At 44.4% G+C, this 13023-nt stretch overlaps 1 protein-coding gene across 1 annotated transcript; it reads right to left on the minus strand.

Annotated features, from left to right (window-relative positions):
• Positions 1–1041: 1041 nt before the first annotated feature.
• Positions 1042–10479, minus strand: XAF1 (XIAP associated factor 1). The gene is made up of 8 exons (XM_009819208.2): positions 10448–10479; positions 7660–7795; positions 6664–6720; positions 5492–5744; positions 4627–4694; positions 4005–4355; positions 3449–3518; positions 1042–2513 (listed from the first exon to the last, which is right to left on the minus strand). The coding sequence occupies exons 1-8, from the start codon at positions 10477–10479 to the stop codon at positions 2485–2487; spliced, it is 996 nt and encodes a 331-aa protein (XP_009817510.2). The 3' UTR covers positions 1042–2484.
• Between the last annotated feature and the right edge of the window lie 2544 nt (positions 10480–13023).

Genomic DNA, 13023 nt, shown 5'->3' on the forward strand with positions numbered 1-13023 from the left:
GGGAGCCTGAAGTTACTGATTACTGAATGGTAACAGTGCCAAAGCCTGAGTAGCCACGGAGCGACAGCGTAACCACGGAGTGCTGCTGTGCGGCCTGGCAGCAGGAGGTCCTCGCTGGCGAGGCAGCCCCCGGTTCTCCTCTCGCCTGCGGGGCCCAGGTCTCCGGCCACGACGCCGTTTGGCTCTCGCCAGTACCACCAACAGCCACACGAGGACACTGCAGCACAGATTGCCGAAATAAGCACCGCTGTGGTTTTTAGCGGCGAGGAAATGCCACTTCTTCAATAAGCTAGGCCTTCCCACCACCCCCCCTTCCCAAAAGAAGGGTCGTAAGGATAAAGCTGGCCTCGTGCTCTAATGCAAGTTTCGTGACACTTTTCAGACACAGCCACTTTGGTTCCTGTCTCGCAGTACAAGATGTGACCCCATGGCTGTCCTGTGCTGTCAGGCTAACCCATGACGGAGGGATGCGTTAGTCTGCAGCTGACTTGTCATAACAGGGCTGGTGCAAGCACCAGCCCCTTCCCTGCCCGCCTCTGCCCATTTGTTGTCCTGTCTGGCAAATTGGGCTGTTTCTAGGTGCAAAGCATCTTCCTTTGCGTTTGGGCAGCAAAGCTTTCAAAGTTCCTTTTTAAAAGGGATGAAAAGGGTTTCCTGTCTTTCTCTGTATAAACATTTAGATTGTGGAGCATAAGCTGCCTGCCCAGTTTGTCTCCAAACTTGTTTTACTCATTTACTGTGACTCTTTTCAGACCATGTTATGTTTACCAGCCCTCTTCAAACAGATTTCAAAGAACAATAGAGTTCCTGGGAGGCCTGATAAGTCCGGCTTTGCTGGAACCTGTACAGACCCCAAAATACACAACAGAGTGAGATCGCTTATGCTTGTGTGGAGATCCATCCAGTCCATTGCTCTGATGTGTATCAAAGAATAATAAGAATACTAAACTATGTGAAAGTCTAATCAGTGCAGACTGAAAGAGGATAAATTTATTCATAGAGTGATACAGCTTTAAGGGACATGCTTTCACAGCCCTTTCCTCTGCCCCCAAATACAGAAAATTCTGTTTCATAGCACCATGTTCAATGTTAGACCTGCTTACCAGAAATTCAGAACAATTTTTTAAAAGCTTAAAATAAACCACAGTGAGAGCGCTGTCTTAGATTGTATTTGAAAATCCCTTCTTAAACGTGGTCAGAGTACTCCTGCAGGCTTTCAAATGCAATTCACTAGACACTGATCGGCAAAACATCTGGGACAGACAGGGAGTGAAGTTATGCACTCTTGGCCTTCCAGTAGCACAGTTTCAGATTCAGGTTAATGAGGTCTGAATACATGTAGGAAAAGCTGTTGATTGTTACAAACAGTCTCTATGCTGCAAAGGTTAAGGGAGCCTCAGAAGTCACTAACGCTCATCAGGCCTTATGACCAGCCACGGTCCCACTCACAACACTGGCACTAGCCCAGTGGTTACAAGGCTGGAAGTATCTACTCTTGGAACGTCCATTGGTGCATTCCAGCTCAGTCCTGCCCATATAGATATGCCTAAGATATGCATAAATGAGCCTGGGCCCTTGCTGAATCGCTGAGAGAGTTTATGAACTCAGCCTGCCTTCGCATCCCATGTGTGTTTGTGCATAAATGATGCAGGTATCAACAGGTTTGGAGCTGAGAAGTAAGATGTTACTCAAATTATAAGTCAGCATATGCACATTAGTTCCAGCCATCAGCTTGTAAGATTGAGCACTGCTAAAGGTGGATGAGAGGAAAATGGCACCTTGTAGTAAAACTGTTCTGTTAACGTTTTAGTGTTTACTGATGTAAGATGCCAAGCAGCAAAGGCTGTTTCACAAATGTTCACAGACATTAGCATAAAGCATCCACTCACTCTTCATGTTTAACTTTTCCACCATTGGGCTCCAACAGTTTCCATTTGTATATCAGAAGATGAACACCCTCAGTTATCCTTTGGATGTGTCTGCAATCTCCCCAAGACAAAGATGTTTTTGCTAGCCCTAGGTTCCGTGAAGTGAAGGAGAGCAGGATTTAATGTTTTTTAATTTCACTGGGCCATACCCTGAAAAACACTAAGGTCTCAGCTCTCAGTGAGGGCAAGGGGGATTGGTGACACTCAACATGACAAGGAATTCTGAATTCCTTATTTCCTTCTCTCCCCCAGAACAAACATTTTTAAATAAGCTGCTCTCCCTGCTGAAGCAAGTGGGAAAAGTACATTCCTAAGGCACACTTACATAGAAATATTTGCAATGACAACAGCTGCTGAGCCCCCATCACTTCTACAGTTTTCTGGTGAAACCTTTTAAATGCCTCTCTTCATAAGGAATAAAAATCTGAGTCACTCTTTGTTCTTGATCCAGAGTAGCAAGTCACTTTTTTTTGTCGACAAAGCTATTGCATTTTCAGTGCCTTTTGCTAAAGCTGAGCTGAAGCTTCAATCTGAAGATGTGCTTCTATTTCCAGATTTAATCATGAGTGCTGTAGAGAGAGTCTTCTGTAAAACAAACAAAGTCCAGTTATGAGTGTTTTTAAAGTTTCAGTTTTACAGCCTTCCTATGTCATCACTCAGTTGAATAATATAAAAAAACCACAATGCAAGTCAAATAATCCATGTAATTACCATGTACTTACTTTTATTTCAAGACTAGAGTCCTGTAATTCAAAACTAGACAAACGCCCTATTTCTCACTTTGGTGCTTTCTCTCTTTAATTTACCAGGAAAGGAAAATTTTGCAGGGAGAAGCAATACCTCATTTACTGAACCAAGCAGAAAAAGGACAGATCGAGAACAACTGCTTTCGGTTTCACTTAATTAATTGGACTGAGAGGAAACGATACTGCTTAGGAACTGAAAGGCAGAGGGGGATACTAGCAAAGAGAGAAGTGTTAAGATTCACAGCTTGTCTGGGGCAGGGTGAGCAAAGAGACTTACTGCCTATGGATCAGTGCAAGCGCAACTGGAGGTATTGTCTGGCATAATTATATCAATGCTTCTACTGAATATGCAATTTTTACTGTAGAGAAAAAATAGTTTTACTTCTTGTCTTCTGAAACTATTCTTTATGTCTCCATTCAGTGTTGGAGCAAACAGACCTGGGACAGAACATCTGTTCTGTGAAATCTTCTGTGCTTATCTCTGCTTACAGTAGGGAAGGTACTGCACTGTTTATAGTAGCATAATTTGAGAGGCACAATACGTGTTAGTCTGAGTTGGGAGACTGAAAACATACTGGCTCTGAAGCAATGCTTGCTTAATGCAACCTCATGGGAACCCACTCTGTGTTGGAATCTAAAGAGCTTTGTGATATTCTGAGTATTAGCTTTTCTAGATGCACTTCCTCTGCAAAATACTCCATTGTTCCTATTAACCCCATGTAGAATAATCCTGAATGATGAATTCTATTCTAAATTTCTGAAATCCTGCAGTACCTTTTTCTCCATAACTTGATTTTTGTTTCATCCTAGCATTCTTCAAAGATGTCAAACGTAGACATTTGATCTAGAAAAATAAGTAACAGTCATATCAGAGGAGAATTTAACATTATATTCAACAAGCAATCATATTCAGTAGGAAGGCAACTGGGCCCCTTTGTTGGGATGGAAAATTATCTAGAGCTCCATCTCTGATCCAGCTGAGATATAATCATACTATTTGCTTAGCAGGAACAGTAACAGCCTTCAGCAAATAAGAACAGTTGCTGAAGACTTCTCAGGATTAATGGCTTGAGTCATGGTTATTATTTTCCTAAAACTCAAGCAGACTATAGGCAATGGATCTTGTTTGTACAGATGTTAGCATGAATAGTCAATGGAATTAACAAATTCCATGTTTTACACAGAGAGTGTACCTATGGCCAGCATTTCAAGAAGCTATGGAATCCAGAAATGGGCACTGGGACCCCAGGCAGTATGGAGATAAGTAGTGACTCTGTAGGTATGGCCCTTTGCATGTAGGAGGCCGACACCAATGTGTCACACTTCTCACCTCATGTTTCCAAAGGGTTGGAAGTGGCAGAAGAATGTTGCAATGGGCACAGGTCTCCAACATGTCAAAAGACTGGGTGTCTTCAAGAGCTTGAAGTGATGTGGAAAGTCTGCCTCTTGTGGGAGAGGGAAAGCCAATCTTTTTGTTCTTTGGGGGTTTAAGCAAGGTTTTGGACGTCAATGGCTGGTCCCTTTCTTTCCCTTTGGGACGGACATCTTTCCATGCCGTTGCATTCTCGGAGCAGGAAGAGGGAGCCAGGGAGGAAGAAGACTGTGGTGGATCACTGCTGAGTTTTGAAGTTGATTGGCCAGCAAGAACTTTTGTCAGCTTATGGGCTGCACTGCATTTATTCTGTTAAAAGAGAGCATGCATAATGAGGTGAAGATTGGCATTACACCCAACCGTGTGGTATATTGTGATTTGCGACAGATGTGAGACATTGGGAGGGACAGTGGACACCACCTCACAGTGATGCCTCAGCTGACTACATTGTATCATGAAACTATAGTTTGAAGAGCCAAGACAAGCTGCCCTTCTTACCTAATATATAGCTTTTCAGAGAAATAACCTGGCTGGAAATTAAGCACAGACCATTCTCTTGTTCAGTTTCAAATCTGCTTACCAGATGTTGGGAGTACTGGTCATCTGAGAATGACTTATTGCACTTCCGACAAAGATTGCCACCAGTACCTTCAGAAGAAAAAAAAAATGGAGAGAAACACAGTGCTGACACTAGTCATCTACACAGGCTGCTCACATCCACTTATGGTCACTGGTTCTAGAGAAACACAGAATTCTGATTCCACTGGCCAAGAAGGAATTAGTCCTGTGACTACATTTTGCTTTTGGCACCACTCAAAAACAATCCACCATACCTTCTCGCAGACTTCAGGATATTTGAAATTCCACTCCTGCCCCATGATTTGTGGGTCAAGATGCTTCACTCCTACCCTGGCCTAGCTAATTCTGTTGCTAGGGGTTTTGTTCTCTATAGCTTGTTTTGCCAACCACTGCACCTACTGATGCCTGTTCTTTTCTGGAATCATTGACAGGATTCATGAATTTTTTGTCTGGACATACTCTGTCCAATACCTTAGGCCTAATAAAGCTGCTCTCAACTTCAAGAAATCAAGGCATACATCACTGGCTTTATATACGATGTAGGAGCAAATTCTAAATTATATTTTCTCCTGTGCGACAAATAGAAAGAGGAAGAAGTTCCACTTGTTTTCTGACAGAAGGAATTTCACTTCCAGGATATAAGGGAGGCATAAAAGAACATGGCCAATGAGCTACCAGTCAGTGGAACCACTCTGGCTTTACAATAACTAGCATAATAGAAAGCAACACTTAGCCCTTTCACTGTGGTTGGTTAAATAACAATCCCCTCCAGCCTGGATTACTGAGGATTGTAGAGAAGGCAGGAGAATTTTCATTGAGATTTAACAGAGCTGATCCAGTCCACAACAATGAGGAATTTTGCTTACCAGTGGGGCGAATAAATGTTGCATTAGTGGATGCTTCACTGGTTTGAAAGATCACATCCTTATGATAGGACAGACCACTGTTCTGACAAATATCTTTGTGTTTGTTCTGGTCTTTGTACATGATGTATTTTTTACACTCCCAACACTGCTCTGTTCGGCTGGCACAGGTGTTCAGGTGTTCCTGCAGCTTGTTGAAGGGCATTTCAAGCTCACAGATCTTGCATTTCATTGCTCGTTTGTGGCATTCCTTGGTCTGCACATGAATAGAGGAAATTATTGCAAATCAATACTAAAAGAGGGCATTGGGCGAGAGCAATGAGTGACTGTTTAAGAATGCTCTCCTTAAGGCGTATCTACACAACCAAATGCTGGTTTAGCTGTATTAGGGGTTCACCTATCTAGGCTATCTTTGATTTAGGATGATTTAGGCAATATAAGGCAAAATGGGAATCAAGAGCAGATAGATGTTCTGGGTCAGGACGGGTTAGCAACAGAGCACAAGCCCTCCTGGAAAATTCCAATACTTCAGCTACCACCACCCGGGGAAGCCTGCTGTGTCTTCACTGCTTTGGTTCCTTGAAATGGTTAGACTACAGCTAGCATGGACAGGCTGCTCTCACTTCCCAGCCTCTGCCAGTTCTTTTATGTATCTCATCCTTAGCTGTTTCCTTGACTCTTGCTTTGTATAACCACTCCTTTGGAAAAGCAGGTAATATGAGTGTGGGGGCAGGACGGAAACGTCTTTGAGAAGACAACATCAGCTTGAAGTGCCAAGGATGAGAAAGTAATAGATTATCTCCTGGAACAGACTGTCCCATCACAACTGGATGGGTAACCACCATGGGATATACTTATTTACAAGGGGGAAAAGGTATGCCAAAACACTACAACTGTTGAGAGGTTTAAGTTTCTTCATGGTCCAGGACAGGAGTGTGGTGGTGCATTCCTTTCCCCTCTCTCCTGGGCCACTCTACGATCTCAGAAATTCCAGCTAGGCCCTGACCTTTGTAGAACGAGTTAGGTGGTTAAGCGTCTGTTGACCGGTCCAGGAACTCCTACATGGTTAAGGCAGGGATTTACATGTTTTTGCTGTTGAACCCATTACTGTGACTCTTGGAGGCTGGTCAAAGGGGTCAGCCTCGAAGGTAAAAAGTCCTGCGCTCCATACTTACCTCATGATGCTCCAACTGGTATTGCTGCATGCTTTGGTGACAAAGATTACATCTGACCTGCAAGCAAAACATACAGCAGTTCATTGGAAGCATAGGAGGATGGTTAATGCTTTCATATATCAATACAACTTCAAGCTGCTGAGATGATCTTCCTGTCATTTTCATCCTAACCATTGATGATTCTGCCTGAAGGTGTCATTCTGTGCGAGGATCCAGTTCGCAAAGGTGCCCATGTGAAATGCAAAGTGTGATGTGAAATAAAGAGTGTGTATTCAAAATTTTGACTGAGGTTTAACTTAAAAGTATAGGCCTGATATTCAGATAGTCTAAATTATAATAGCCCCGCTGAAAATGTAGGAGGTGTGCTAGTTTTCTTTAGGTTTGCTACGAGAGCTACTCATGCGTTCTGTTAAGTAACTGAAATCAATGGAATTGCTAACACAATAAAACTAGTAAGACAGAATAAAAAGTCATGCCTGTGTATTCATGCTTCAACATAGTACCTCTCGCTACAGGGTTCTTAATGCTCTACTAAAAATACAATTGCCTCACTATATGAAGAGCTAATAAATTTACTCTGCCAGTTCAGTTTTGTTAAAAAAGTGCATTGATGTCATAGCTTTGTACAAGCAAGGTTTATTTCAGATCAGGTATTGTCTGTCTTCCTCTAATCAAATCATTTAACTTGAATGGTCTGGATAATTCACAAGCGCTAGGAGTATGTATCCATACCTGATCTGTAATTTGTATTGCTGAGGAAACTGAGATGCCACAGTGGAAGCTTTATTCTCTTAAGCTGAGTGCGCAATAAGATCAAAAGGTGCTGTAACCAGGCCTGAAGAGTCATATCAGACCCTTACAGATTTTCTGGTCAAATATTACAGAAGTTCAAATCTAGTTAATACAGAGCACAATACCATGAACATACTACTTCAGGGCTGGCAGAGCTTTTTGCTATTTGCAAGAAAACCCTGAAGAACGTGTAGCATTCCTCACCTGCTTGTGTGCTTCTGTTTGATGGTCTTTCATATCCTTTTGGGCAACTGTTTCGTCACATTCTGGACAGAGAGTGAGAAACCGCAAGCAGTGGGCCTCATGGAGGGAGAAATTGACAGCAGACACATCTCGTTTACTACCGAGCACATAAATGGGAAAGAGAGAAGAGTAAATGAACTGGTGTGGTGGGCTGACCCTGGCCAGCAGCCGAGCACCCACACAGTTGCTCACTCACCATGACTCCACCACACACACAGTAGGACAGGGGGGGAAGTAGGAAGAATGGAAGTGAGAAAATTTGCAGGTTGAGATAAAGACAGTTTAAAACTTGAAGGAAAGAGGGGAGGGGGGAACAGTGAAGCAAATGACATTACTCACCACCTCTCATAGGCATACCTATGCCCAACCAGTCTTTGAACAATAGCCACCTTGGAAGCAAAAAAAACCTGTCCCAACCCTGTTCTTCTTCCTCTAACGCAGTTTTTATTCCTGAGCATGAGGTTATACAGTATGGAATATCTCTTTGGTCAGTTTGGGTCAGCTGTCCCAGCTGTGTCCCCTCCCAAACTCTTGCCCACCCCAGCTTACTCACTGCAGGGGGTAGAGTGGGAAAAAGAGAAAACCTTGACATTGTGCAAGCACTGTTCAGCAAGAGCCAAAGCCCTGGTGTTTTAGCTACAAATACAAAACACAGCACCGTAGGGGCTGCTATGAAGAAAATTAACTCCATCCCAGCCAGCCCCAGTACAACTGGTTACAATTCAACTAGTTTGTCCCTAAAAACAAGAAATAGCTATTTGTTTTTCCGATTCATCTTAACAAGACATTTAGAGACTGGATTCTGTTACTCATTCTGTTCTGCCATATTACCAGGAATACTTCTGAAAAGGACAGGGCAGCTGCTGGAGGCTCGTGGTATATTTGTCCAACAATTGTTTCAGGAAAAGCTCCAGCTGTTGTTTACATTCTTTACAGATGTGGGAAGAAAAGAAGGGACCTCTCCTGGGTGTCATCTAAGGCATCACAAAATTCACAGCTCTTTGGCTCCCAGCAGACCAATTTAAGGTAGCCCAACCAAGCAGCTGCTCTGTTCAGATGAAGGCCACCTCTGAGCTGAGATACACAGATATCACCATGCTCAGTGGGTTCAGGAAGAGCCACTTAAGTTTATCTGGGAAATCACTTATTTTAATAATTGATGTATTCACAACATTAGTGACAAGAATTGAGATACAGTTCAACAGGGCTCCTGACCTCCTGAAGACACTTCCAGGTGCAAACCTTAAGCAGGGTAAAACTTCCATTGCTCCCCTTCAAACAGCTTTGGGATGACTGACATGCACACCAGCTGATTGTCTGACTTCCTCTGCCAGCAGGGCCTGGGATGCTGATCCCATGGGACCCATCTTAGGATGTCTGCCTCACTGCCCTCACTTCAGGCTCAGAGACATTAGTGCGTCAGGCAACACGAGGTGAGGTGTATGCCTGTCATTTCAAAGCCTTTACTGCAGTGGGCCCAGGACCCTGCAGCAGGAGGTACTGATTCCTGACACAAGAAAGTGATGGTTCTTAGGACATGGCAGCTGGAGGTAAGCCCATGCAACCTTTCTGGCCTTCAAGAGTAGGAAGACTGCCTGAAAGGACAGGTACTTTTCCAGCTCTGCTATTTCAAGGAGATGTGTGAGGCAGAATACCTGATGCCGTTTGGGCTTTCTGCACTAGTCTTTGTTCCAAATTCTGACATCATGTCTGGGCCACAGAACTAGTCTGCCCGACATATTTGCTGGTCACTCAATGTGGAGGGAATGTCCAGGATGAGGCCACATAAATTACAAACAGCCCAGCCCCAAGACAGAGCAGCCACAGCAAAAAAGCCCTGGGGCAGTGAACTCTTCTAATTTTCTTAGCGAAGTTAAGATGCCTCAAGGAAACCTGCTTTAGAGATGAGGAGAAACTTCTCATGATCATGATGGGTAAGCAATGGAATGGATTTCCTGTGGGAATGCGTCATCTCTGTCACCAGAGTTTTTAAGAATTGGTTAGAGGCATCTATCAGAAATTTTAGGCAAAGTAGGTCTGCAAAGGAGTCTGATCAGTGTGCAGCAACTGCTTTATTCAAAGCATCCCCTACAACCTTTTAGAACATAATGCACAGGCTGTCTTTGTGCAAGGCTAAGCATTGGTTTTCCTTTGTGACCAGATAAAATTGAGGCTAAGCTCATGTTTAACCTTTCTAAGTTTGACTCTTTTTTTTTGATTGCAGTGCTTCACAGTCTTTGTATAATTTGCCCAATGGCCTAGCTACTAGTTGAGACACACCAAGCTATGCTATCCTCATGGCCCCTTTCAGCCTTCTGTTCTATGAGAGATGGCCAATTACCCTGAAAAAAATGAGTATTTTATCACTTAACTGCAAATATAGCAACAGAAAGAAACATCAGCCATGGGGGGAAACTGAGGCAGCTGCTGGGTTTAGCATGGCCCATGCACTGACTCCTCTGCCAGATACTGTAAAATTATCCACAGTGATACTATGTAAAAAGAGAACATGCAGCATGGGAGAGGGCAATGGAAGAAACCTCTCCACAGCAAAGTAACAAGAAAGCAGCAACCCGGAAATGTGAAAATGCATGCAAAATATTTTTTTTTACTACTCAATGGCTCCTGCTGTGTGGTTCTTCCTCCTCTCCCCTTGTTACAGGAGACATAGATAACATCAAAAAAAATCCTAGAAAACTCTTGAAATTCACACACTTTGTAGGGGTGGAGAGGGAGAAAGATCTCTTACCAGTTTTTGCAGAACCTGCTCTCTTCTGTCATTATTTTTCCTTTTATTCTGCTGGATATCCTTTCTTCTAAGAGCAGAGAGGGAAAAAAAATGAAACTGAAAGCCTCTTTGCAGTAACTCCACCCCAAACAGCTGCTTAGCCAAAAATTCTTTAAAGGAGAAACAGCAGTGTTGCCAGACAAGTATTAGTTTTTAGTGCAAGTTCCACATACAGATTAGTTCGCTAGTCCTTAGAGGAACTATGGGGTGTCAGTTTCCTTCTTTCCCAAATAAGTTTACTTTACAGCAGCTGGTTTATGCAGCAGGCAGGACTGCCGCGCAGAGCTGCCTGAAGCAGTCATGGGCAGAGGTGTTCCTCTGCCCCACTGCAGCTGAGCTGGCTGACCTGACCAGCCTCTACCCACCAACACCCGGGCATGTCCACTCTCTCATGCCCACTGCAGATGCCCAAGGAGCCAAGTGAGCCCACGGGTCCCTGAGGAGGGAGGCAGCAGGCTGTGGCAGGCCGTCAGCCCATGCCTCAGGGACGTGAGAGGTAGCAGGACACTGTCTTCATCACTGCTTCCCCAAAAGGGTCACAGGGAGCCCTCTGGCCACCATCTGCCCCCCACACCTGGAGTGGTAACGGCTGTGGGGAGCCCTCAGGCCCCATCACCTCTTCCTGCCCAGCACCTGTGCTGTGAGTTGTGCAGGTGTAGCACCAGCACCTATCCACAGAGGAACCTGCAAGGAGCATGGCAACCCTACCTGTGTACTCACCTTTCATGGTATTTTACTGATAACCATAACATTGCAGTCTAACAGGTCACAGTCTGGGCAGGAGCCAGCAGAGAGGGAGAGGAAGCACCTTGAAACAAACCCTCGAGCACTCCGGTCCAAACCCAGGAGGGCTGCCTGCGGGCAGCAGGCTCTGCTGGCAGCTGCCCTGCACCTCACCATGGCTGGTGCCCCCTCAGCCACAGCCCTTGCCTGGCTGATGTCACCACAGCCAATGTTCTCGACCAGGCCACAGGGCTGGCTTGCAGTGAGCAGGGAGGGCAGGGGCACGCTGCAGCCCCCTCCACCTCTGGAGTGGTGGTCACAGTAGTATCCAGACTCAAAAACCCACATTGGCCTCCCTGGGGCAATGCTGTCCCACTCAGACAAAACCAGCTAGCTAGTGGAGAGGAAATATTTGCCCACCATCACCATGGGGGAGAAACGCAGCATTTCTCCTCCAGCCTCACCTCACCAAGCCCCACAGCGTGGCTGCTCAGCCTTGCCCCAGCAGACTCCCAGGCCCCACTCTTTCCCCAGTGACCCTCGGACCACTTCAGGGTATCTAAGTATGTGCAAGGTGAAATCTCCAGCCTGCATTAACCAGCTTTGCCTTTCTCCCTGGTGATACTCTGTTATGGTTGGGACTGACCAACAGCAGTAGAGGCCCCAGGTGCAGCAGCAGGTCCTGCCTGTCGCTGGACCTCAGCTGGGGGTCATACAGCTCTACATTTTTACACAGGGAACTTCAGAAGAAATATGTCAGAGAGAAAAAGGAACAGAACACATTTTCATTTCAATGCCAATACCAGTATCTTCAAGATTTTCTGATGGAAGGCCTAGTATTTCTTGTACCTGCTACTACAACTGATCCCTTACAGCACTATGACACAAGCGGCTCTTCTCTGATGTAAGACCCTGCCTGGTGTGGAACAATGAGATACAGGAGGTGCAGAAAATATGAACTGACCTTCTTAGTCTGTAAAATGGGGACAATAATATTAATTCTTCTACTTTGCAGAGGTATTGGGAAGAATCATTCACTAGTATTTGTGTAACGTATTGTAATGCTGTACACAACAGATGTCCCAGATGTTACTCAGAAATTGTTGGGGTTCATTTCGCATCCAAACAAGCCCCTTCTGTCCCCCATTTTTCTCTGGGTAAAATAAAAGAAGAAGAAGAAAAAGGAAGCCCAACAAGCCATTATTTTAGACCTGGGAATAATGAGTGCTTATCTGGATTTTGTAACACAAATTATGTAATGAAGCAGAGAAAAGGCTTTTGAACAAATATGTTAATGAGATGGCAGCTAAGGGAGAGGTTGCAGAGTTGGCAATTCCGAATCAAATTTTTTAATGTGATTTTCTTTTGGTGTTTTTTTTTTCTTTTGTAGTCATCAGCCTGCATAGCATTTGAATGTGCTTTAGGGCTTCATGCAAACTATACGGGAAATAGCAATTCTAGGTCAAGAAAGCCTGATCAGCAACACACACTGACTAAAACCCCACTGACTCAAAATTCATAATGAGGGCTTTTATGTAGAAAGTTGTTGGGCACAGGGATTGTACTGAAAGGACTGTTCGTTCAGAGTCTCAAAAGCTTTTCTTGGAAAAATATCAGATGCTCCACTGGGAACTTAGTTGAAAGATACTCCTAAAGCAACACAGTGGACTGGCAGTGGATGGAAAGTACTGATTGGAGGGAAAACGGAAAGTAATGAAACACTGATTTTCTCTGAATGCTGGTAATAACTCCATTTAAATTCTGTGTAAACCTTCCAGTGCATAACATTACTGTACAAGACCTCTTCCAGGCAT

The sequence above is a fragment of the Gavia stellata genome, chromosome 25, assembly GCF_030936135.1.
Source record: "Gavia stellata isolate bGavSte3 chromosome 25, bGavSte3.hap2, whole genome shotgun sequence".
Lineage (NCBI taxonomy): Eukaryota > Metazoa > Chordata > Aves > Gaviiformes > Gaviidae > Gavia > Gavia stellata.

Bases quoted from the DNA above. Each gene is read 5' to 3' on its own strand.
- XAF1 (XM_009819208.2), bottom strand. From the start codon at position 10,479: ATGACAGAAGAGAGCAGGTTCTGCAAAAACTG. The intron at 6,721-7,659 runs GTGAGGAATGCT...TTTTGCTTGCAG, and splicing joins AAACAGAAGCACACAAGCAG to GTCAGATGTAATCTTTGTCA. The intron at 4,356-4,626 runs GTAAGCAGATTT...CTCTTTTAACAG, and splicing joins ACCAGTACTCCCAACATCTG to AATAAATGCAGTGCAGCCCA.